We start from the raw sequence: 23,011 nt of genomic DNA, 5'->3' as shown, positions 1-23,011 counted from the left end.
CTGACACAGCGTTTCCTTCTGCTTACATTATCCATCTGCAATTTTGAGACAATGATTTGCCCTATGGCCTTAATTCTTTGGTGGATCAGGGACTGTTGTCGTGGGGCTAGTAAAGCAGAACAGAATTTCAGATTTCATTTTAACCGATTTAGATTTAACAGGTCCCACGTGGGTTCTAGCAACAAGAGAGGACAGCTAGTGTCCCACTGGTGGGGCCTCACACCAGCATTGGGGATATTAAGCTGACTGTATATCTAATTCAGCTTCACTGTGTGAATTCTCCTCTTCCAGCCCATTGTATTTAATGTAAATAATGATTTCTATCACAAATAAAAACATCCTCAGAGCAGGAGTCTCATCATAGTAAATACAAGTTGATGACAAAGTTAAACCTTTGGATATACTATAGCTCTTTGACAGCAAGGACAGGGTCTTCTGAATTTGCATCTTACCTACAGTGCATAGAATGCTAGGCTGTATTAAAATTATTAATACATTTGTTGAATGAATGATTACAAGCACCTTATCACCTAAAAAAAAAAAAAAAAACCTAAGGCATGGGTGGGTTAAGATGCATAAGTTTATACTTCATATTCTCTTAACTTTAAAAAGAGACACACACAAAAAAAATCTCATGACAATGATTCTTAAACTCCTTGACCCAAAGAACATGTTGAACCTCTAAACATTGTGGTAAACCTTCAAAACTTTTGCTAATGTGATTAACAATATGTGTGGAGCTGGGCATGTGGCTCAAGCAGTAGCACGCTCGCCTGGCATGCGTGGGGTGCTGGGTTCAATCCTCTGTACCACATAAAGATGTTGTGTCCACCGAAAACTAGAATGTATTAAAAAAAAAACAAAACCCAGTATGTGTGTTTCAGGGGCGGGGGGTGGGGGGCAGAGACAACTAAGTAGCTTTTTAAAACAAAACTACCACTGCAGAATCTTTGGCTGTTAGAACAGGAACAGCACCATGTCCTGCAACATCTGCTTAAGTCCTCCACACACCCATGAAAGAGTAAGAATGAAAACTACTTGATCCTACGGACACCCTGAAAGGCCTCAAGAACCCTTGCCCCAGGGGTTCTGTACTTTGTTCAAGGCTCCCCACCTCAAAGAACTCGAGGGTCCCTCATGTGCCACTGCCAAGGAGAGCGACATGGAGACCACAGTGCCTAACCATTACGGAGGCAGCTGCTGTCCATGTATGGGCAGGAAACGAGAAATTTTAAAATCTGAAGTAATCAAAACACAAGATTCTAGCCATATCAGGAAATAGTATATATGCTGCCTTTTAGTTTTAATATTCCTCCTGTTCACAGCTGGTCTTGGTTACAATGGACACAAATGTATCTAAAGTCTTTTTCTTTAAGTTTTGCGATTACTAGGGGTAATGTATTAAATGCTGCTAGCAATTAAGCTTTAGACTTTGTAAAAAGTAATTTAGTGTCTAATATAAAGTGATATTTCTAGATGCCCAGTAAATGCCTATTGATTCATTAGCTTTCCAAATCATATTCAAGCTCTATTCAAAAAATTAACTTAAAAAGGAGAGAGGATCTATTATAAGAACTCGTACATGACAATGGAAGGTCATGGTTTAGAAATGAAATGGAACGATCATCTGGAGAGACTAAATTGAGGACTACATAGATGACTATAGTGACTGCTAATTAAATCAGATATCTAATAGATAACAGAACTGCTCCTTGGCTAACATAATTTGGTCAAGGCAACTGAAGTAGCTCTACTGCAAGGTAAGTGGCCAAAGCCTTCTAGAGAAGCTAAGTCTCCTGAAGAACCACAAACCTTTTCCTGGAGAATGACTTGAACATCCCAAGATGGCTTGAAAAAAAATAAACCAGAAACTTGTGAAATGTGTACACTGGCGATAGAGGAGTTTATTTTAGTCTATCACACTTATTTTTAAGATCTACTTATGAGCCTATACTTCATCAGAGTAGATTAAGGTATGTCAGTAAATGAAGAAAACTCAACTATATTTAGGGCAGATTCCATGAGAGGGGCAGAGACTTGGTGGTGGTGGTGGAGGAAGAAAATCAGAGCCCCAAGAGTCACAAGCCCCTGGAAAGCTTGCATAGATGCGGCCATTCGGCATGCAAGTCTATCATTATCAAAAAGTGAAGAGAATTATTCTTAAAAACTGGATTAATATATGGTATAAAGCATTTTCCACTGTCTTTGAAAAATCAGACATTCCTTGAAGTGTTCTAAGACTCCTCGATGTAAGTGACTAGCTAAGGCAAAGTCCATCATCTTTCAATGACCAATAAGAGTTAACTTCTAAAGAGACACATGGGTTCTGAACAGACAACATCTGGGCAGGCGTTTGAGACATCTACACGTTATCCTTGATTGCCGTCCTCACTCTCCAAAAGGTTAAAACTCAGCTTTTAGGTCCAACTGCTCCTGGGTTATCCCTTACCCAAGATACTTGAGCCAGAAGTGTTCCCAATTTAAATTTTTCTAGACTTGGGGTATGTGCGTACATGAGATATCTTGAGGACAGACTCCAAAGTCTAAATAAAATCATTTGTTTCTTATGTACTTTATGTTTATAGCTGGAAAGTAATTTTATGTAATATTTTTAGTGTATTTATGTTTTGATTAACATCATATGAGGTCAGGTGTGAAGTTTTTCCATTTGCGGCATCACGTTGGTACCCAAGAAGTTTCAGATTTAAGTGTTTCAGAATTTTGGATTAGGGATACTTAACCTGCCTCTTCTAAATACCTCAAATCTCACTAGTTCTGACCTATCTCCTAAACTTGTATCAAGCCCACGCATTGAGGGTGTTTCAGTCTCTTCTGCCTCTACTTCAATAACATTGTGGAGCATGGATTAATCTTCAAACTGAATTTGCTCCCATTGTACCTTTACCTCAAATCTCCAACTGGTATCCCATTATCTTCTGTATCAAGTCCAAATTCCCAAAGCATAGGACACAAAATACTGTGTAATCCGCTCCTCCTAATTTCTTGCTCTTTCCAAATGAGTTATGTTTTCTCATTAACCTTCCTTCCAAAAATAGAAGCCAGGCTCTGTTACAGGTGCTTAGCATATATGAATTTAAAAAAATAAAGAACACTGCCTTTGCAGATCTTACATTCTTATTGGAGAACTAGATGATAAATGGATGACTGACAGTTGATGGATGAATGATAGTAAATAAGGAGAAGGATGATCAATAGGTTATAGGTGGGTAGATGATATAGACAGATAAATAGTCATCTACTTGTCAATCATCCATCTAATAGATACACAGAATGTCATACAGATTACTGCAATGGAGACAATCAGGGCAGGGAAGGGATAGGGACTGTGTAAGAGGTGGCATGTTTTATAAATGTTGGATAAAGAATGCCTCATCAAAAATAACAATATTTGAGAAAAGACCTGATGAAGGCCAAGACACACCAACTTGTCTTATGAGGGAAGACCTTTCCAGGGAGGGGGAACAGCCAGTGTAAAGGGCCTATGGCAGCTAGGTGCTCCCTGGAGGTCCACTAGGAAACCAGTGTGGCTGCAGAGAACAAGTCAGAATAGAAGATGGTCTCCTGGGGGCACAGCGATGCCAGGCCACATCCACCAGGTCTTCACGTGGATTCCGGCTCCCACTGAGCCAAATGGGAGCCGCTGGATCACACAATCAACACCTTTTGATACATCACCGTTTTAAAAGTCCAGGCTGTTGCTGGGTTGAGAGAAGACTGCAAGGGCAAAGGCTGGACACTTCGCCTTGTCCATCATGCTGCTAGTAACACTTGTTCCACTGCACCTGCGACTAGTCATCCTTAGGCTCCTTGGTCTGTGCACTTTGGGGACTGTGTGTTAGTTTTCTCTGCAGCTCTTTATCTCCTAGCACCACACCTGGCACAGAGCAGACCTCTGTACCAAGAGTGCCTCCTCAAGCCTCTCCTGGGACAACCAGGAATTGGAGTTGCAATCCTTGGAGTTCCAGGTACCTGTCCCGGCCACTAGAGGGGTCTAAGCTCATCTTTGAACTTAGTCCTGGAGCCAAAGGAGGGCCAACAGCAGCACCTGAGGGTAAGGGTGAGCACTCAAGACCAACAAATCCACCCAGTGTGCAGGGCTGATCTCAGTGACCAGTCAGAGACAAGAGACAGGAATAAAAGTGTTGGGACAAAGTTTGGAATCCTGGGTTAGCTGGCATCTGGAGTGACATCCACCTCATTAGATGCCTCACCCCTCAAAAGGGGAGAAGCTTGAAGCTCTCATGCCCCAGGCTGTGTTTCTAATTGGAAAAGACTAACACTAATTGCAGCATTTGTTCAAGGCTATTTCCCCACCTCACAATGCTACTAATGAAAAATTAACAGTGATTTTATCATAGGGCACCAACGGGGCTGGACCAGATGGGTGGCTTCCTTTCTGAAGGGCTGTGCCCACAGCATCCCTCTGAGCTGATGAAGTCAGCTCCTCAAGCTGTCTCCATCTCAATCATTGTGGCTTCCCTGAACTTGGGTTTCTCCTCTATGAAATGAAGCAAGAGTGGTTTCTAGACACCTGTCCACATGCATGTCTGTGTGTATGCAGATAAAACACCAGCATGGTGAGCAGTCGGGGTAGTTCACGGAAGCCCTTTACATGCATGCCCGCCTCTTCCTCCCTATTACTTGAGTGGGTCCTGACACACCTAAATGGTAAGATCTCAGTGTCAATACACATGGGGCAGTAAAATAGCCCTAAAAGAAGTTTTGGCATAAAATCCCCCCTTCATTCTCAGCCCCGCACATCGTCCCTAACCTCAGAGTCTCGAGAATTGCTGAGGGGTCAGGAAGAACAGTGCGAGGCAGGGAGCAGCACGTCCTGCAGCTTCAAACGCCCATTCTTCTTGTTTGCACAGGGGCTGCCTGCAGGTTCCAAAAGGCCTGCTTTTCCCCTCTGCCCTTCCTGTGGGAACCAGAGCCAGCAAACCAGGAAGAGAGCGCTGAGGCCTCATAAGCCTCCATTGAGCACCACTCTGGGTCCGCACAGGACCCACCCAACCACTGTGTGGACTGAGTCACTTCACTGTTCTCGGTGGCAATGTCCACCTGTGCCACATGAAACAGTAGCTTCATCACCGGCTTGTTATGAGACTAACCACCTGCCTGCAAAAAGCTATTTGAAAAATTTAAAGTGATACGTAAATGTCGTAGGTCTGGTCACCACCAGTCAATTACAAGGACTTGAAACCCACGTTGCAGGAACAATGACAAAACTTACAAGTAGTTCTCTTATAAAAGTTATAGTTAGGTAAACAGGAAAAATCAATTTTAATTTGCATGTTAGGTGAAAATCTCTCAAAAGTAAACATCAAGGTTGGGGCTCAGCAGTAGAGTGCTCACCTAGCATGTGCTAGGCCCTGGGATTGATCTTCAGCACCATATAAAAATAAAGGTATTGTGTTCAGTTACAACAAAAATAATTTTTTTTTTTTAGAAGTTAAATGTATTTCACAGTCTAAGTTTCTTCTTGTTCAACTAACAAAAAAATTAAACCCACCCTGCCCAGACATGGCCTGCAGTAGGACTGAATTACCAAGACAGCATTCTGACAAGATGGGACTGAGTACAGAGAGACAAAAATCAGGGCAGGTCCATATTTCTTGAACCTGTGCCTCATAGATGAGAGTGTGCACCTGCTCATCCACAGTGACAGATCAGAGTACCATTAGTCTCCTGCCCCATGCAGTGTCTTACCTGACCGGTAGCGCTCATCTCGTGACCCTGAGGACCTTCGGCGGTGGTATCGAGAGGCAGAGGAAGGAGTGACAGGAGCCCGGCGCTCTTGAGGCAAAGCTTGATCCACCCCTGGATTTAAGGGAAAACAGCAAAGTGAGGCTGGGGCTGTGCTCAGCAGCTGCAGGCAGCAGATGCCATGGAGCCAATCCCTTGGTGGAATAAACCCAGGCTTCGCCATGCACACAGTGCAGCTGGAGCGGCCCATGGACCAGGTGGGGGTGGGTGTTCATCACAGCGGATGAGCAGCAGGTGAGCATCCTGGGCTGTGGCAGGGGCAAGTGCTCCCAAACGCAGAAGGCCAGCCTGCCCAGACGCCCAGCCTTGAGGAATGCCAGCCAGTGCCCCTTCAATCACCCCACTACATCATGGGAAGAACAACGAAGTCCAAGACAGAAAAGGTTTTGTTTTGTTTTGGTAGTATAAAAATCATAAATCTCTGAAAAATATCCAAAGTCACATTTTATCATTAATGTTCACCTTTAAATAAATCTTTCAAGGGGCTGGAGATGTAGCTGAGCAGCAGAGCAATTGTCTGAGACCCTGGGTGCAACTGTTAATATCAAAAAAGAATCTTACAGGATTTCTTTAAACAACGCTATTCAGGTAACTAGAAGGTACCTACAGGTAGCAAACAGCTTTTTTCACTCCAAAGTAATCACTCTCTGGAAACTTCACACTTTGGAAACTTCATTTGATACTAGGGGTTTTAACAAGATATATTCAAGTACAGTTGTGATGAATTACCAAGAATATCACTTTCATCAGATAACGACGATTCAAAAGATACTGGTCAAAAATCTGACCCAAATCTGCCAATCACAGTTCTACTGTGATAACCTAACAGAGGCAAGGAATAATCCAGATAAAAACTAAGTTGTGTGAGAAAAACTTAAATCATTACAGTTCAAGAATAAGACTTCCTACACTGAGCAGGAATTGCCAATTGTTGCTTCTTCAGAGATAGAGCAATAACACTTGAAAAGAACTCAGGCACTGAATCGTTAAAAAAAAAAAAAGTTTAGACCCCAATTTCCAGTGACAGGCTCCCACAAAATTTAACTGTCGATTCTGTGGATTAACATTTCTTACTCCGGTGATTTCCATGCCATTTTTCCTAGCATGTTTTTAGGTCCCCTGTGATAGGTCAACTATGTCAGAATCATGAAAACAGCAGTTCCTGCTCTAACGCCACTTGTTAGGCTCTATAAGCTTTAATTAGCAAGCACATCAAGTCATTCACAGTCTGCAGTGACCGAACATTTCAGTTATTGTCTACAAATGATCTTTTTAAAGCAGACTTTTAAAACATTTTTTTAAAAAATAAAACAGGTGAAGTTTAAGAAATCAGAGTCCTGTCTGAAGACACGTTGCTTGGTATTTACACTGATTCATACATATGGATTATAATTCTCAAGATTACATACAGACTGAAAACCACAAGGTTGGATGTTAGGAATATTTTGTGTGGTTATAGTATTTGTACCTTTTTGTTGTCTCGTCCTCCAACACATCCTATCTACTGCTGGTCCCTTAAAAGCACTCCCCACACCCCGGCCCCATCAGATGCTTACAACCTGGTGATGGCTTTTCAGCTCGGTGTTCCCGGGAGAGCCCTCCTGGAGCCCCTCCGCTCTACCTTTGGTCATGCAGGTGTGCCTTCATCCTGGACTTGTGTTATTGTGTTGGTCATTCGTTCCTTATGTGTCTTCTCACCTCTCCCTCATATTTTAAAGGGGCACCTCAAGTAGCTTCTGCAGAAGGGATGAAAGACACATGGAGGCCCTACACGTGCCCAGTGTGCATCTCTCTACCTTCATGTGATCGGGTCGGTTGCTCAGATGTGGAATTCTAGGCAAGAGTTACTTTAGTTCATCGCCTTTTGTTGCCATCATTGTTGAAAAACCAAAAGGCCACCCACTCCTGTGCTATAATCCTCACTTGGACCTCTTTGTCGACTTCTCTAATCTCCCCTCTCCTCCCACTGAAGGGGCTGCATGACAGCCCTTCTTCCTCATGGCTGGGCAAATCTTCCACTAGGCTATTTTATTTGCCTGAAGAGACCCACCATCTGGCTAGTGAGTGAACACAGGCACGGGCACCACCACAGACATCCCTAAACCGAGGATGGTTTAGATGAGGATTGGTTTCAATGCCAAGAACAAACGTCTCCAGGTGGTGTGGGCAGAGGTGGTCCCCGTGTACTAGGGGCCATCTCTTCTCCCAGCTCCAGGCAACATGGTACCTAGGGTTTCCAAAAGAATCCTTGTCTACTGGCTTTCTCCAGTTTGCCAAATGAGATGCCACTAACTATGCATTACAACCGTTGGCCATTGTGGCTCCCATTCTCCTATCCTATGGACTTAGGCTTCATCTGTTTGCAGACACGTATCTCAGTGCAGCTTGGGAGGAAGCAGAGGCAAGTGCAACACTCCAACTGCTGGGTTTGAGATGCACCAATCACCAGTTTTTGGGTTTTGTTTTTTAATGTGTAACTTTCAGTCTCAGTAACTCAAACATACCTTCTGGAATTACTCTCACCTCCCCAGCTTACCAGAACGTGCAGTATAGAGTTGTGGGCCACTGTTGGGCTCATTCATGGACCTTATGAAGCTGTCCTCAAACACACTTTTGTATGTAAGTGTTAGGAATACTAAGCTTCATAGGCTGAAATGTAGCATTTACAACAGCTTTTTTTAAAAAAGGGTGGATAAAACTAAATTTAATAGTTACAACAGGTTGCCAGCAACGACAGTGAAACAAACTAGAATATTAGTTCTATTAACTTTAATCTGAGCTTATTCCCAATGAGATTTGAGGTGGCTTAGAAGTATGCTCTGAGGGCTGGGGATATAGCTGAGCTGGCAGAGTGCTTGCCTCACATGCACAAGGCCCTGGGTTCAATCCCCAGCACCACAAAAATATTTAAAAAAAAAAAAGTATGCTCTCACAAGAGGAGGCCACCAGCTACAATGTGCTCACTGGGAGAATCCAACCTATGACCACAGAAGGGTCCAGGGTAAGGCAAGGTCATTCTCCTTGTCCGTTCACTAATGGGAACTGAGCAAGCACTGCTGCTGGAACAGATGTCTCCAAACAGCATGAATAATTCACAGAAGAGCCCAGTGTGCACCTGGCATGGGCCTGGCACTCCCAGCTATGTCCAGCTTTAACCAGGTTCACACACTGCTCAAGAGAGCCACAGAGAAGCCTCAACAGCCAGTGTGATCAAGGGCATAAGAGGCCTATTTGGTCCCTGGGAAGGAAGTAGTCCTGAGGACCCTGGGGTTACTGTCCCAATAGATCCAGGTAGGAGGACAAAAAGAGTTATTTCTGCTTAGGGAAAAGCACCACGGGGTCAACAGAGGTATCAAGGTATCTCCCACAGGTATCAGGCATTCTTACGTCAGTGTGCCCAACACCAAGTCACCTCCACATCCTAAGAGTGTCAGGGAGAGACCCTGAGCTCTGGATCCTGTCCCTGTGTGTGACCTCAGCAAGTTCCTCCTCCTTTCCAAGGCTGTCTCCCATCTTTACACAGAAATAGTAATGGATAACACTCGTAGCACCAGTTTAAGACTCAATCCCTTTAGGTTCTTAGTGTAAAAGCCACGAGTTAGGAACCCCTAGTTGCCATTTTACTGAGAAAAAAAACACAGGCACAGAAGCAAGGTGTGAACTCTGGCAGCGTACACCAGTCAGTCATGATTGCCTTTCCTTTGTGACTGGAGTCTCGCCTGGGTGCTCCCAGATGCCGTTGTCTGAGCACAAGTTGCTCTGGATGCCCTGGTCCCCAGACAGAAGGAATGCCCTGGAGCTGTGCTGCACTGGGTGCTGGGCTCCAGGTGCCACCCCCAGCACCAGAGTGGGTGTTCACGCTCCTCCAGCCACACCTTGAAGCCCTGGGAAGGCACATGTGAGTATTTCCTTAACACTGTGTGAAAGAGACAACACGATGATCCTGTTGGCCCTAATGTCAGGGGACCAGTGGGACAACCATCAGTCTAAAATGATGCCTGAGGCTGGGGATGTGGCTCAAGCGGTAGCTAGCTCGCCTGGCATGTGTGCGGCCGGGGTTCGATCCTCAGCACCACATACAAAGAAAGATGTTGTGTCCGCCAAAAACTAAAAAATAAATATTAAAAATTGTCCAAAAAAATGTTTAAAAAAATAAAATGATGCCCGAGATAAGAAGACCACAGGGCAGTACAGGTGACCCTCGATTATGCTGGATGTTACATGTATTACAGGGGGTAGGGGATCCGAAATTCTAAATTTGGACAGTAAGAAAGACTAAAATCTTTGCCGCAGTCTGGCTGGGCACAAAATCACGAGCCACTCACAGCCTTGTAGATTCAAACAGCAATTCTTTATTCCCGAACTCACACCGGCACTCTACACCCACGTTCTGGGGGCAATCCACCGGCACTCTACATCCCAAATAAATACTCTCTCAATCCAGCGAGAACTCAATGGCAACTCAAGGAGCAGGCGGGCGCCTGAGGCAGCAGGATACACCCTATTCCCAGCAGGAATCACCTTAAACCTAGAAGGCTCTAAACCCGGATTGCCCTAAACCCGGATCCGCCCTGGTCCTTGAGCAGGGTCACCTTACTCAAACTTCATGCAATGTCACTGCAAATGACCTGGCCCAAGGCAAGCCCATTTCCACAATGGAGAATTCTTCCTCTAAGCAACATGGGGTAGGCTGACAAGGAAATTGCCATGTGTCGTACCTACTTAGCTATGGCTCTCAGCAAATCTTGGTTTTTAATGTATATTTAAGTGAAATCATGAAAGTTGCACGGAGAAACCCTTTAAAAATCAACACAGGATTTAGGATAAGACAATCTGGATCCAAATTCTGGTCTTACTCTACTTGCCTAAGCTTGGGCAAGTCTCTGTGCCTCTAAGCCATACAGTCCGTGCATGCTGAAGGGAGGGTGCAGACATATCATCTGGGAGGGACAGTCAGCTCCTGAGGCCCCCCAGGGGCTCCTGTCTCTTCCCCAGCACTGAGAGCAAGCCTGGGTTCAGGGGGCAGGGGGGGAGGATCCTCTGAGCTCCATGGAAGCACAACACAAGCTGCTATGCACATGAAACCCCCTTTAGATGATTTTCAAAATTGCTGCAGATTTTTCTATAGCTCATGTCTGCCCAGAAACGGTTTCTGAATAGAATCCCTTCTCTTCTAGCACCTAACTATACTTCCTGGTTCACATCACAGCACTTATTTCTACAATAAGTTCTGTCAAGGAATTTGCCAGAAAGTAGTAATTGCCATACACATGGGTAATAAATTTACTACTTCTGCGTTGACGTGGATGAGAACACCATAAACAAGAGTAGAATCTCATCCTAAGCAGTGTCTACACAAACCACAGAAACCCAGTTCTTACACCATTACTGTTACTTTTGTCTTGTACAGACATAGGTCTTCGCCATAAAACTAAGTCTGGTTAATAATCATTTTCCTAATATTTTAACTTATTGGGAACTCATGAATTGGGATAATGGGAAAGATTTAAAACTTTTGGTAGTTTGACACTGTGTCCAACTCCGCCACCCTGGCCTTTGATCTATGCTCAGGTAAGCTCAGCTCATCACTAGGATTCTGCACAGGCCTCAGTTTTGTTTTTCCTTCCCCCAAACCCCTACCAGACAGTTTTGAGGTTGGCACCATCCTCATGGTTAGGTGGACAAACCTAATGGGGTTCCAACTCCAGAAACATGGCATGACACTGGGCTTGGCTGTGATCCCTCTAAGCTACTCAGAGCTATGACAAGGAACCCAGTTCATTCAATGCCACAAACACCAGAAAATTCACCTGATCAGACCACCAGCTGTGTGAGACAGGACAGGTCTTAGACAACGGACAATGGCAAACTGCAAGACTGATCCTAAGGACAGCTAGCCCAGAACACGGGTGACCTACCCTCAGCTGATGCAAGTTCATCTCCTCTACCCTTCAAGCTGGAAAGAACCCATGCTAAGCTGGAAGGGCAACACCAACTTGACTCATATTCCCCTGTGTGGGATTATCCTTGTACCTCCATCATCCCCATCTACCATGGGCCCAGGCACAGCTGGACCCTTCAGGGGAGGAATTTGGCACAGGTTAGGAAGAAGTCACTTGGCCCAGCAGACATGGATTCTGTGCCTAGGGAAAAGACGCATCTCAGAAACACAGTGGAATTCTTGAGGGAGGATGAAAATACCAAGCCAATTGCTTGACACTCAGTACCTGCCACTGGGCAAGCACAGCAGCCATCTAGTGAAGAACCAGAACAGACCAACGACAAGACAGGCTCAGGCAGCTCTATTTTCTAGCGAGAATAAACAGCATATTTTTTTTTTTTTTTTACTTTTTATGTGACCAAAGCACAAAATTCACAAGTGCTAAACACTGCTAACTGTGGGAAACTTCCTCCCTCACTACCCAGCCAGAGAAGCAGCAACTGCATTTCAAACAGCTTCCTCCTATTGGCCTAGGAGAAGGGGTTAAGGTGAGTTGCTGCAGTTACAGAACTCCCAAAGAACAGCTTATCCTCAGAGCCCCAAACACAAGGGTTCTCAAGTCAGTTTTGAAAATATTGGCAAAATATAATTCATCTACGTAGGAAGTGCTAAAGTCCAAAATCATGTTATCCTTTGACAGTCCTGTTGCTGATTAGCACTCAGGTTAACATTTTCATTTAAGCTTCTCCATATCCAAAATAAAACTACAACTGTCATCACAGATGATATCTGAAGCAGGGGGTTTAAGGTGCTACATGTCTGAGTGCTGAACCCTGGGGCACTGACCTCAGCTGGACCAATCTCTGAATGTCTTCTTGTAAAGTGCAAAGAAACACTGCCAGGCTTGCCGTCTGTGTCCTACATGACATGGTGCAATGGGCAGAGCTGCTACCTGAAGAGTCTGGAGAAACCAGCTGCTGCCCCACTGTCCTCCAACCACATGCAAATTACATGACTGGCCGGCAGGCACCTGCCAGCTGGCAAGGGAATTAGACAGCATCTCTGGCCATCCCATTCACCCAATACTTGTTGAACGTTGACTGTGGAGGGAAGTAGGGGCCCTTGAGTAGTTTATATCCTATCGCAGTAGGGGTGAGGGCAAATATCCACCTTTCAGTAAGAACTATTCAACTACAATTTGGGGGAGTATTTCAAAAGTAGGATGTTGAGAAGACTAGGATCTGCGATCAGCCTGACAGGAGGGACCAGGAGAACAATCCTTGAGAAAGCGACATGTGAGTTGAGCATTCAACCACACCTGGGTGCAGGCAAAGGGCACAAGCATGCACAGAATTCCTAAGATGGGGTGCAGTGTGGTCTCTGGGGAAGATGCTGCAGAAGCTGAGAAAATACAGGGCGGCAGGAGGCACAACACAGTGACCAATACAGTGTAACCAAGTTCCAAGGAGGGCTATCTGGGGTCTCCAGGATAAACACATACGAACTCAGACTACAACACACAGCACCTGCTGAGGGAGGCTGAAAGGAAAACAGCAGCAAGACAACGAATGACTGGCTCATAGTAGCCAAATTTACCAAGACCTCAAGCTCCCTTTTTCTATACCTAAGCAAGAAGCCACCTGTTGAAGAGTCATCAGGCTCAGCTTGGTGAAGTACCCTGGATGCAGGTAAATGGCTCCATGCTGAGACGCATTTCACGGACAGCCATGCAATGAATGCCACCAAGCTGACACACCAAGAGAAAGGAGGACTGCATTTGGGCAAGGAAAGCTTACTATCATGGTAACACTTAAATCTTACTACTTTCCATCACCATGATGGGTGTCCTTAAAAGCAGTGAGGACTCATTATACATGTCAACACTATGTTACCAAGACATCCTGAAGGCTGCTAGATGCTGGATTCCATTTTCTATCTTTACAAGTTTAATTACATGTAGAGATTGATAAAAGATGATTTTGAAGACACTGCAGTGACAAACTCCAACAGGGCAAGCACCAAATGGGCGAATTTCCCCAAGTAGTATCTTAGAAATGATTTTCAAACTCTTTTCCTTGATGACACAATTCTATTTCTTTATGGCTTCCATCACACATCGATATCTAGGTCTGGCACTCGGTCTTTCACTCACCCAAGACAGTCATTTCCAGCACCTGTGTCACCACCGGATCTCCAACACCATTTAGACCCATACCCTGAGCAGCAGCAGGAAACACAGAAGGCAATGCTGCATCTGGAACTGTCTCCCTGGAAGGAGATCACTGCTTGGCAGTGCCTAGCTCTAGCCCTCCATTTTGGGGGAATGCTGTTATAGTTCATAATTATATGTCCCAAATGACATCTTCAGAAATATTCCTGAAATGCTTTTTAAAAGAAATTGTAATATTTTCTTTGGTAAGTAGAAATGGCGGGGGGGGGGGGCTAGGATTGTAGCTCAGTGGTAGAGTGCTTGCCTAGCACATGTGAGGCACTGGGTTTGATCCTCAGCACCACATAAAGGTATAAGAAGGGGTATTAAAACAGAGGTTCTTATAGGAGGTATACAGATGCTTAGGAGTAACTGAAACAAGGTATTTTTCATACAGATCCTATACAGAAACAATTATTTCCCCAATAGGGCCAAAGAATTCTCTGCTTTAGAAACATCAGTTTTACTTACTGCTTCCCAGGAAATAAAGTCCTGGAGGAGGAATAATTGCTCACCCAAGGGCAACCTTCTCTAAAGCAGTAAATACTCCAGAGTAGCTGGGATCCAAGCCTCTGTCCTGAGATAGGACATCTGAGCTGAACTGGGCAGGGCAGGACAGAGGGCTTCTCTTTGTGAATGGAAGTGAAAGGCCAGAGCTCAACACCAAGTTCTATTTTTACTACATTTTAATCAGACGTTTTGAAATGGACCTCACAGCTAACATCCAGGGTAGTTTACTCATCAATCCTGCATCTGTCCCCCAGGAGAACTGAAGGGTCAGCAAGGTCACTGGGAGGTCAAGCCAAAGCCAAGACAGCTGGGATGTCCACATTTGAGATTATGGAGGCCACCTGTGATAGTGACGTCAGTCTCCTTACTATCTGTGTATGTTCAAGCAATCCACTGAAGTATAACCCAGAACCTCAATCTAAAACTTCAACCTACCAACACTTTACCTATTAAAAGGGCTGGGGCTCAGCAGTACAGTGCTCGCCTAGCACGTGCGAGGTGCTGGGCTGGATCCTCAGCATTACATAAAATAAAATAAAGGTATTGTGTCCAACTATAACTTAAAAAGAATTTTTTTTTTTTAAGTGCATTTAAGTCAACTTAGGCCTCAAGAACTTCTTATACACAAAGTACCAAAATTATTGACCTTTTGGGGGATCCTTACCTCCAAGAACACTCAGATTTACTGTTTTTTCTATTTAAAAAACCTGTGATTTTGCTCTTTGGAGATAGGAATATGGTAGTTACAGATCCCAAAGTCACTGCCTTGGAGCACTTCTTGGAGTCCAAGGTTTCCTCATTCTTCCCTGGATTTTGGGCTATGAGACAAAAGCTAGAAGGCCAACATTTTCAAGCATTTCCTAATTTGTCATGCATCCTCCCTGAGTGCTGCGTACAAGGTGCCCGTGCTCCGCTGAGGCCCAGGGCTGCGGATGGGGGCACTCTGCTTGAGTAGAAAAATCAAACAGCCCCGAGGGGCGCTCGGGGCCGGGAGCCCCGTGGCCCAGCAGCAGGGCAGGAGCGCCCTGGGCCTGTCCTACACCGGGGCGCAGGCGTGGGGCCCTGGACCCTTCCACGCGCCCCTGCGCTGGGGTTTCTGCCCTCAGCATCGCAGCGCTCACCGAAACGAAAGTAAAACAGAGGCCGGTTCCCCGCGGCGCTGGCCGCCCGCTCCCGGGCGGCGGCTTCTCGGACGTCGCACACGCCGATGTGCGCGGGGCGGAACGTTCTCCTCGTGGCGCCTTCACTGTGCTGCAGTCTACACCGAACCACGGCAGCTCCATTCGCTGCTGTAACAAGTTGAAAAAAAACTAATTAATTCAGACTTTAGTTTTTTTTAAATTTGTTACAGCGCTGAGCAGAGCTGCCGACCCCATGCAGAACAGCACACAGACCACCAAGGGGACCGCCAGGCACGGGCGCCCCAGCACCTGCCAGGCTCCAGAACCGTCCTCTGGCAAAGCGAGGAACTGCTTCTGTTTCACTTTTGTTTGGAAGGACAAAGCAGCAAAATCCAGCTGTGTCCAAAGCCCTCAGTCGGCCCACCAGCCTTCCTCCGTCGGACAAGATACCCACGAAAGTGGCGTGGCCTTTAAGAGCCATCCTCAAGGGGTCCTAAGGAGGAAAGGGGAAAAACTCCACGACACCAACTCTCTCCCCATGCTTTCGCCCAGGGGCTCCAGCCATCTACAGGCTTCTCCCAGATTAAAATAATAATAATAATACTCCTTTACTTCCTGAACCAGACCACAGAAAACCCAATCCTTCAGCTAATGCTGCACAACCAGGCTGCTTCTCCATCCACTTCCTCAAAAATCAAAGAGAACACAGTTTCAAAACAAAACTCCAAGCACAGCAGAAACTCAACACACAAGTTCCCTTAAACATAAGGCTTCTGGAACTCTCCTTACCATGCTAACTCCACCACTCCAGGCAGAGCCAGCAGAGAACAGCCCTGGGGTCCATGCAAGTGTGGACATGGGTATTCTTAGACTTCTTAAAATTGTTTCCATGGTATAAACTGAACAGTTTTCACCTTTAAAACACATGCTCTCATCCTTTTTCCTTGAGGGAAAGAATTGCTTGCATTAGCTCTCAGTCATTTCCTAAAACCCAGTGAATACCCAGGGATCTCACAATGAACTGAAGTTACACAGAACTGAGGTGTTCACACTCCATCCTAGCACCATTTCCTTCTACCTCCAACTTCCACAAGCCAGCTCAAATGCAAAGAGGTTCTCAGATCCACACACTTAAAAATGCCAGAAGGCAACAGACTTGGTAGTCTTTAAGAAGCAGTAACACAGTTTACAACCTATCTCAAAACACAAGCAACCTTAATTTCATAATTCTAGGCAGGATATAATTTCCTAGATTCCTCATCTAATGATATCCACAAAAATCCTGTATTAATTTAAACAATCAATAGCAATAATTAACTCATAAACCAAAATCATAGTTAAAACACTAATGCTCTTACATTTTCACGATTACAGCATTTCAAAATAATGTATTATTGATCTCCATCTACAGAGGAAAGACCTATTAAATTTATTAGGCATACTTATAGAAAAACCCTACATGCCTTCTATATCCATATGAGTAATTACACAAGGAGTTGGATGTGGCCAGTGCTCACATCAAATGAGCGACCTTCACACGCAGATTTGGAACTAAGGATGGATTTGCTTTTCATCTTGCATGTTGCAGTTAACTTTAAAAACTAAATGATGTATTTATGCTACTTGATGAAGGGTTACGTACTCGGAGGCTGAGGAAGGTAGGCGCCAATTAATTTTGACCTCTTCTTTTCATATCCCTTTTGTGTGATGTCACCTGCAAGAGAAGGAAAAAGAACAATTTCAATGAATACAGTTGTTCATTTGTGAAGTCTAATATACCCACAGTTATAATCTCATTTGCCTTAGAATTAGAATTTAAAAAAGGAACTCTGATGTCATTCACCTTGACTTCTCCCCCTGCCCTTAAAAAAAAAAAAGTAAAAAAAAAAAAAAAAAAAAAAAATCACAGCTCTCCTGTTACATAAAACTCATTGGCTCAACACACACTTGCCACGGCTCCTCCTGGCTTGATTTCAGCTCCTAGAGTCCAGAATTAAATCTGCAATCTCATGCGCAACTGCCAGTGCAGAAGTCCACCCGATCTGCACAAACCCTCATGAACTCAATCAACAGTGGACAGCAACGGTCTAGGCTGGTAATAGCCAGCCGACACCATTGCTAATCATCATCTCCCTCCACTAATAAGATTTATTTCTAATCAGGCGTGTCAGTCACAAGGACTTTAACTGCCACGGTATTTTTGAAAACTAAGTAGTATGAAAGGAAGCTTTAGATTAAACAAAGAATATGAGGCCTAACAAAATTCAGAATATACGAGAAAGGTGCAGATTTTTCAAATAATGCTCAAACGTTAAAGCTGAAGATTTGCATAAAGAAGACAGGGAGGTCAATACTGTGTTTAAATTTTTTCCAGGTGATAACCAACTAAGTATATGGAACAAAACCACCTTTGTAAACATGCGACGCTTTTTTTTTTTAAGTTATAATCCCCAGTGCACACTGATTTTTGCCCTTCATTTTGGAATCTATTACATTTTTTCCTAATATTCTGATCAAACCATTCTTTAATGAGTAAAAACTTCAGATTTCAATAAAAACATGGCAAATAAATAGTTACTACAATGCCATGCACAGATGTAACTTTGCTCATTCTGGTGATGTATACCAAGTATAGAACATGGCCCTGTGCACCGGAGGACTAACTCATAGCTCACTGTACGTGTTCACCACATCCCCAGCAAAATGCAGAGCCAGTACTTAAACCTGAAACCGTAAAGAAACAGAAATGTGTGGAATATGCAATCCTTTGTTAAGCATTTACAATGCTGAATGTTATCTAGCCATTATGAAGGTACTTGTTCAAAAATTAATCAAGCCAGTTGTCACGTTTGTGGTGCACTGTACACTGCAGTCATTTCATCACCGAGACTGTCATTTGGGTTTGGAAATGCCCCATTGAATCTTTAAAAGCGATATCCCAATCTCACCATCGCCTCATATGTATTTATATTCTCTGGAATATTTCTGTGAGTTATGAGTAAAACAAGGGACGGGAATCAGCTGTGTTAGAGTAGTGGCGGTGGCGAGGTTTACTTTCCCACTTTACCCTGTTTCTCTCTGCAAGTGACTACACTTGTAACAACCACAGGAAGTGCAGGGGGTTAGGCTTTTAGAAACCTGACAAAAACAGTCTGTAGAAGAAATAAAGCCCCTGAAAACCACAGTTTCCATCAAGTCTCCATGGGAGTCCAGGCCCATCAATCACAAGGACCTGGTCCATGGGTGGCCAGCCCCACCCCTGGCTGCTCCAGTTGAACACGCTGGAGTGTAGAATGAAGAAATCTGACTTTCGGGGGATTGATTAGGGCAGGTTCTGGGTGCCAGAGGCTGCCCGCTCTTGCTCATAGGATGCTTTACCCTTAGATGGCAAAACAGTGCTCAGCCCCCTTGGGAAAACCCCGAGAAAGCAGCAGCCCTGAGCCTCTGCAGAAGCTGATCACTCACTGCCCTTCACCACCAGCTTTCCCCTAACCACTCTCTGAAAACAGAGCCACTGTTAGTTTTCATAATTGTGATGCTGGTTAATCCATTGTCGTCTCCTGCCCAGTATTTAGAAACAACCAAGACCATGGATTGATTCCTCAGGTACAGGGAACACCCATAGAAAAATGAAGGACCCGGAATAGATAAGGAAACAAGGACCCGAGCTTTCGTCTCCTAGTTGCTTTGGGCAATTCCACGGTCGAGTCCAAGCCCTGGTAAGCCACAGTCTCACACTACATTTTGATGTGCACCTAAGCTTCAGCTCAAAATTCATTAATTCTTCAGTTGAACATTGAAGTAGAAAGGGATCCTCCTACGTTTTAATACAGGCCGACTTCAAAGGAAACAAACTTTGAACTCTGCCTTACTTGGAATTAGTAATCGAGCTTTCCAAAGTAAGACCTAAGAATTGAAGCCTAAGAAAAAGTAAGCACATTTCCCCTGCAGCCCAGGACTCCCTAGGAGATGCTCAAATGGGGCTAACCTGTGTCCTCGGTTTCCCCTCCCCAGACTCAGGCAGAAATCCCAGATTGAGAAAGGGCTAAACAAAAATATGATTGACATAGTATTTCATGTGGTTTGATCACTACCTTGTGCCCACTGAGGGATCAGCATATAGAAGATTTCTATACATTACGGAATCCCAGGGTACCTTCATCTCTCCACTTAGGAGTGGGTTAGGGGAGAGACTTCAGAACGACTTCCACATGCCATGCACTTTACCCAAATCAGTCTGCAAACTAAGTCACACAGGCCAAGTCCATGTTCTGGCCTGTCCCCTTGTGCTATGGCAGCAGAGTGCAGTACCTGCAAATGGGCTGGTATCAAGCTACAAAGCCCAAACTCCCTCTAGTTTGGTGCTTTACAGAAAAACCCCTGCCCCAAATGTCCTAAATAATGTTTTACACCTTAAAATAGATTTTGCAGGTAGGAAACAAAGGCACAGTAGTACTTTTCTCTTGCCCAGGAATGCAAATGTTAGGCAAAAAATATGTAACTCCAAAACTCTTTTCCATTAAAACCTAGAATGTTCCACTCTAGGCAAAGCTGGTATATTTGGTGTTCAGAGACCAGATTCTGGTTTTCCTGGTGCTGCTCCTGCATGCTTGCCCTGGATATCCTGCCCAGTTCTGTTGAAGGCTAGGCGTTCTATGTAGGGGAAAGGGCAGAGAAGAAAACTCTTATTATTGAAAAGTGACAAACAATGGTAGAACCCTTGGATCTCCCCTGGGTTCAACCCACAGTACTATCAAAAACAAAGTAGTACCAAAAAAGTAGAGTTAGATGTCAGGTATCTAGCCAGATGATAGTACATAACAGATGACAAATACATGGCAATAGATAATGCATAATAGGTGATACATAATAAAGGATGGGCAGATAATAGGTGATTGACAAATAGGAAAGACAGGTAGGACGAATAGATGACTGCCTCAGTTAGAAGCTAGCTGGTTGACTTTACAAAGATATCTGCCTTCCAGACAGCTCCTTGGTTTCTGACCAGGGCTTGTGCAAGGTAACCAATGCCCTGTACACATTATGGAGATACAGTGAGCTTTGCAAGCACCTGGGCTCCTCTTAATTCTCCATCAGCTCAGGCTGAACTACCAGGGCTTCTCTTTCTCTCCTCTGCACAGCTGATCTGTGCCAAGTACAGTCTTCAGGATGAAGCTACATAAAGTAAAAGCACAAAAGCAACCAGAAGGGAGCACTTCACCTCAAGCTTTTCTGCAAGGCTTTGTTTCACATCTGTTATTCCACACAGCAAACCCTGAGGTTTAAGGGTCAATTGATGTTCTTTGTACCAGTGAAGCCCAAGGAACGTCACTCAAGGATATTTTCAGTGTCAATTTCAATCAATAGAAAAAGACTTTTCAGTTCTGAAAAACTTAGCTAATTCTAAATTCGTATTTCAAGACTTTTGCTCCTTCAAAAGCAGTTGCTAATGTCAGAAAGACTTGAACCACAGAATCATTTGCTTGAATATTTTCCACAGCAAGTTCCAAATAGCATATTTTCCATGCTTCAATACTCAAGATACCCTTTTATTTAACTCCCTTCTCACAGTAGGAATAAGAAGGTACAACAGAAAAAGCCAGTGAAGAAGTTTCAACTTCAGGGACGGAAAAAAATAGAAGCTTTCTTATGAAGCACTGACTACTTCCCCAAACATGCTACTTACATTATTCTCTAAGAAGTTCCAGAAGGCCCCAAGTTCCAGCACAGACATTGAGATTTATGTTTGTTACAAAGAAGAGATTTATAGACAGGTCATAAACTGAAAATGAGTAAAGCAAAATCTTTAGTTTAAGGTTGAGTCACACGTGGGAAACACATCCTCTTCCCCCTCCCCTAAAAGGGGAAGAATTCCTTTTACTTATTCCATTGTTAGTGTCAGGAAAGTGAAGTGAAAGTTGGCCCAGCGAATGCACACGACAAGAGGCTCCCTCAGCTCCAGTTCTTCATCCCAACCTCAGGCCGGAGGGCAGACTTGGACTCAACTGTAATTTGTGCAAGGCCAACCAGCCCGTGCCCGTCCGCTCACAGTGTGGAACCCTGGAGAGCCACGTGGTCCTCAAGGGAGAAGACCTGTGAGCCACACAGCTACTGCCTCGGCTGGGATTCGTTCTGAGTAAACAGACCAGTCTGACTGCGATTATTTCCATTCTCGGTATCAGGAGTTAGTTTTATTATTTAAGGCTGAAACAAATGCTTTATATAACAAAGCCGTCACTTCCATGTTTGGAATTTCATGGCTGGCAGGAGCCTTCCTAATGCTGCTCTCCCCAGTCAACTGCTTTATAAGGCTTAGGGAGCACCTTTGAGGTACTCTCCCACTCCTGCAGATGCAGGAGCCTGGGATTTTAGCCCTACAATAAGTTTTCTTTTCTCCAAAAACAAAGTATGGTGTCCCTGGCAGCTTTTGCATGCACCATGCACCTGCCAGGGAGAGGAGAGTGAGACAGACCTAGAGTCTCCTCTAACAGGGGTCCTGGACTGGTCAAGTAACCCATCCGTATCATTTTCCTCATTGATAAAGTACAGGTAATACCACCCATTCATCTCCTATAGTTGAAAAAAGCAAACGATAGAATGTAAAAAAAAAAAAAAATCTCAGTAAAGCACAGAATTAAAAAAAAATGTTTTGAAAAACCCAAGTATTTCTCCAGTACCTGTTAAGATGTTCAAACGCATGACTTTCCCACTGGATAAGAGGTGTGAAAGCAGAACTGCGAGGTACAGTAGCAGGTACTTGGTGAGCATCACACCACTACAAGGGACTAAAGGAGCGGCCCCTTTAGGGCTGGCAACGCCAAAGAAAAGAAGAGCATTAGAGATCTTGATCAAAATCAGAATCTTGATCCCTTCAGAATACTTTTTGTTGGACAGGGTGCTCTCAGTGATAGATCTCCTGCCCAGCATGATCAAGGACCTGGCTCAATCCCTAGCACTGCAAAGGAAAGAATGCATTTACTTCTCTTAGATACCTCTGTTACCACCAGTTCCCTGCCCCGCACAACAACTACAGGGCGTGACGATGACCACTGTACTTTCCAACTGCCAGCCCAATCACTCGAAAAACGGGCACGTGGCCATGTAGATGTGTCCGCTTAAGACGCATCCAGTGCTTCTCACTGCTTTTAGGATCAACAGACTCCTCCCAAGCCACAAACCCTGCAGCCTCAGACTGATTCACACTTCACCATGTTGTCTTTATTATCCATACCCCTGTGGTTATCACCCAGGCTCATGCCTCACTCTGAAGGTAAAATGTACAAATTCACATTCCATAAAGGGATTTTAAAAAGGCAATCAGGACCCACTCAACACCTGCACTGAGATTACAAAAATCACCAAAGCTTATTCAAATACTTGGTAGGAAGTAGAAAAATTAAACTACAGAACAACATAATCAGGGATTTTTAAGTGTACATTAAT

General features: G+C 44.4%; 1 protein-coding gene across 7 annotated transcripts in view; it reads right to left on the bottom strand.

Annotated features, from left to right (window-relative positions):
* The window catches only part of Dip2c (disco interacting protein 2 homolog C), a 380,677-nt gene that overhangs the window by 153,438 nt on the left and 204,228 nt on the right, over positions 1–23,011 (bottom strand). For 2 of the 7 annotated variants that reach the window (XM_058575053.1, XM_046432034.2), the window contains exons 2-4: positions 17,211–17,282; positions 15,569–15,736; positions 5,731–5,841 (exon numbers count right to left, since the gene is read on the bottom strand). In XM_058575053.1, coding sequence (XP_058431036.1) covers positions 5,731–5,841; positions 15,569–15,736; positions 17,211–17,282 — 351 coding nt within the window. Of the gene's footprint in view, positions 1–5,730; positions 5,842–15,568; positions 15,737–15,877; positions 16,892–17,210; positions 17,283–21,254; positions 21,663–23,011 lie in introns of those variants that run through there. The other 5 variants (XM_058575055.1, XM_046432035.2, XM_058575056.1 and 2 more) reach the window with 4 other exon arrangements.

Source organism: Marmota monax, unplaced genomic scaffold (genome assembly GCF_021218885.2).
Source record: "Marmota monax isolate L192 unplaced genomic scaffold, Marmota_monax_Labrador192_F-V1.1 WCK01_AAM20220418_F8-fsc00071, whole genome shotgun sequence".
Lineage (NCBI taxonomy): Eukaryota > Metazoa > Chordata > Mammalia > Rodentia > Sciuridae > Marmota > Marmota monax.
This window is presented reverse-complemented; position numbering and strand designations above follow the sequence as displayed.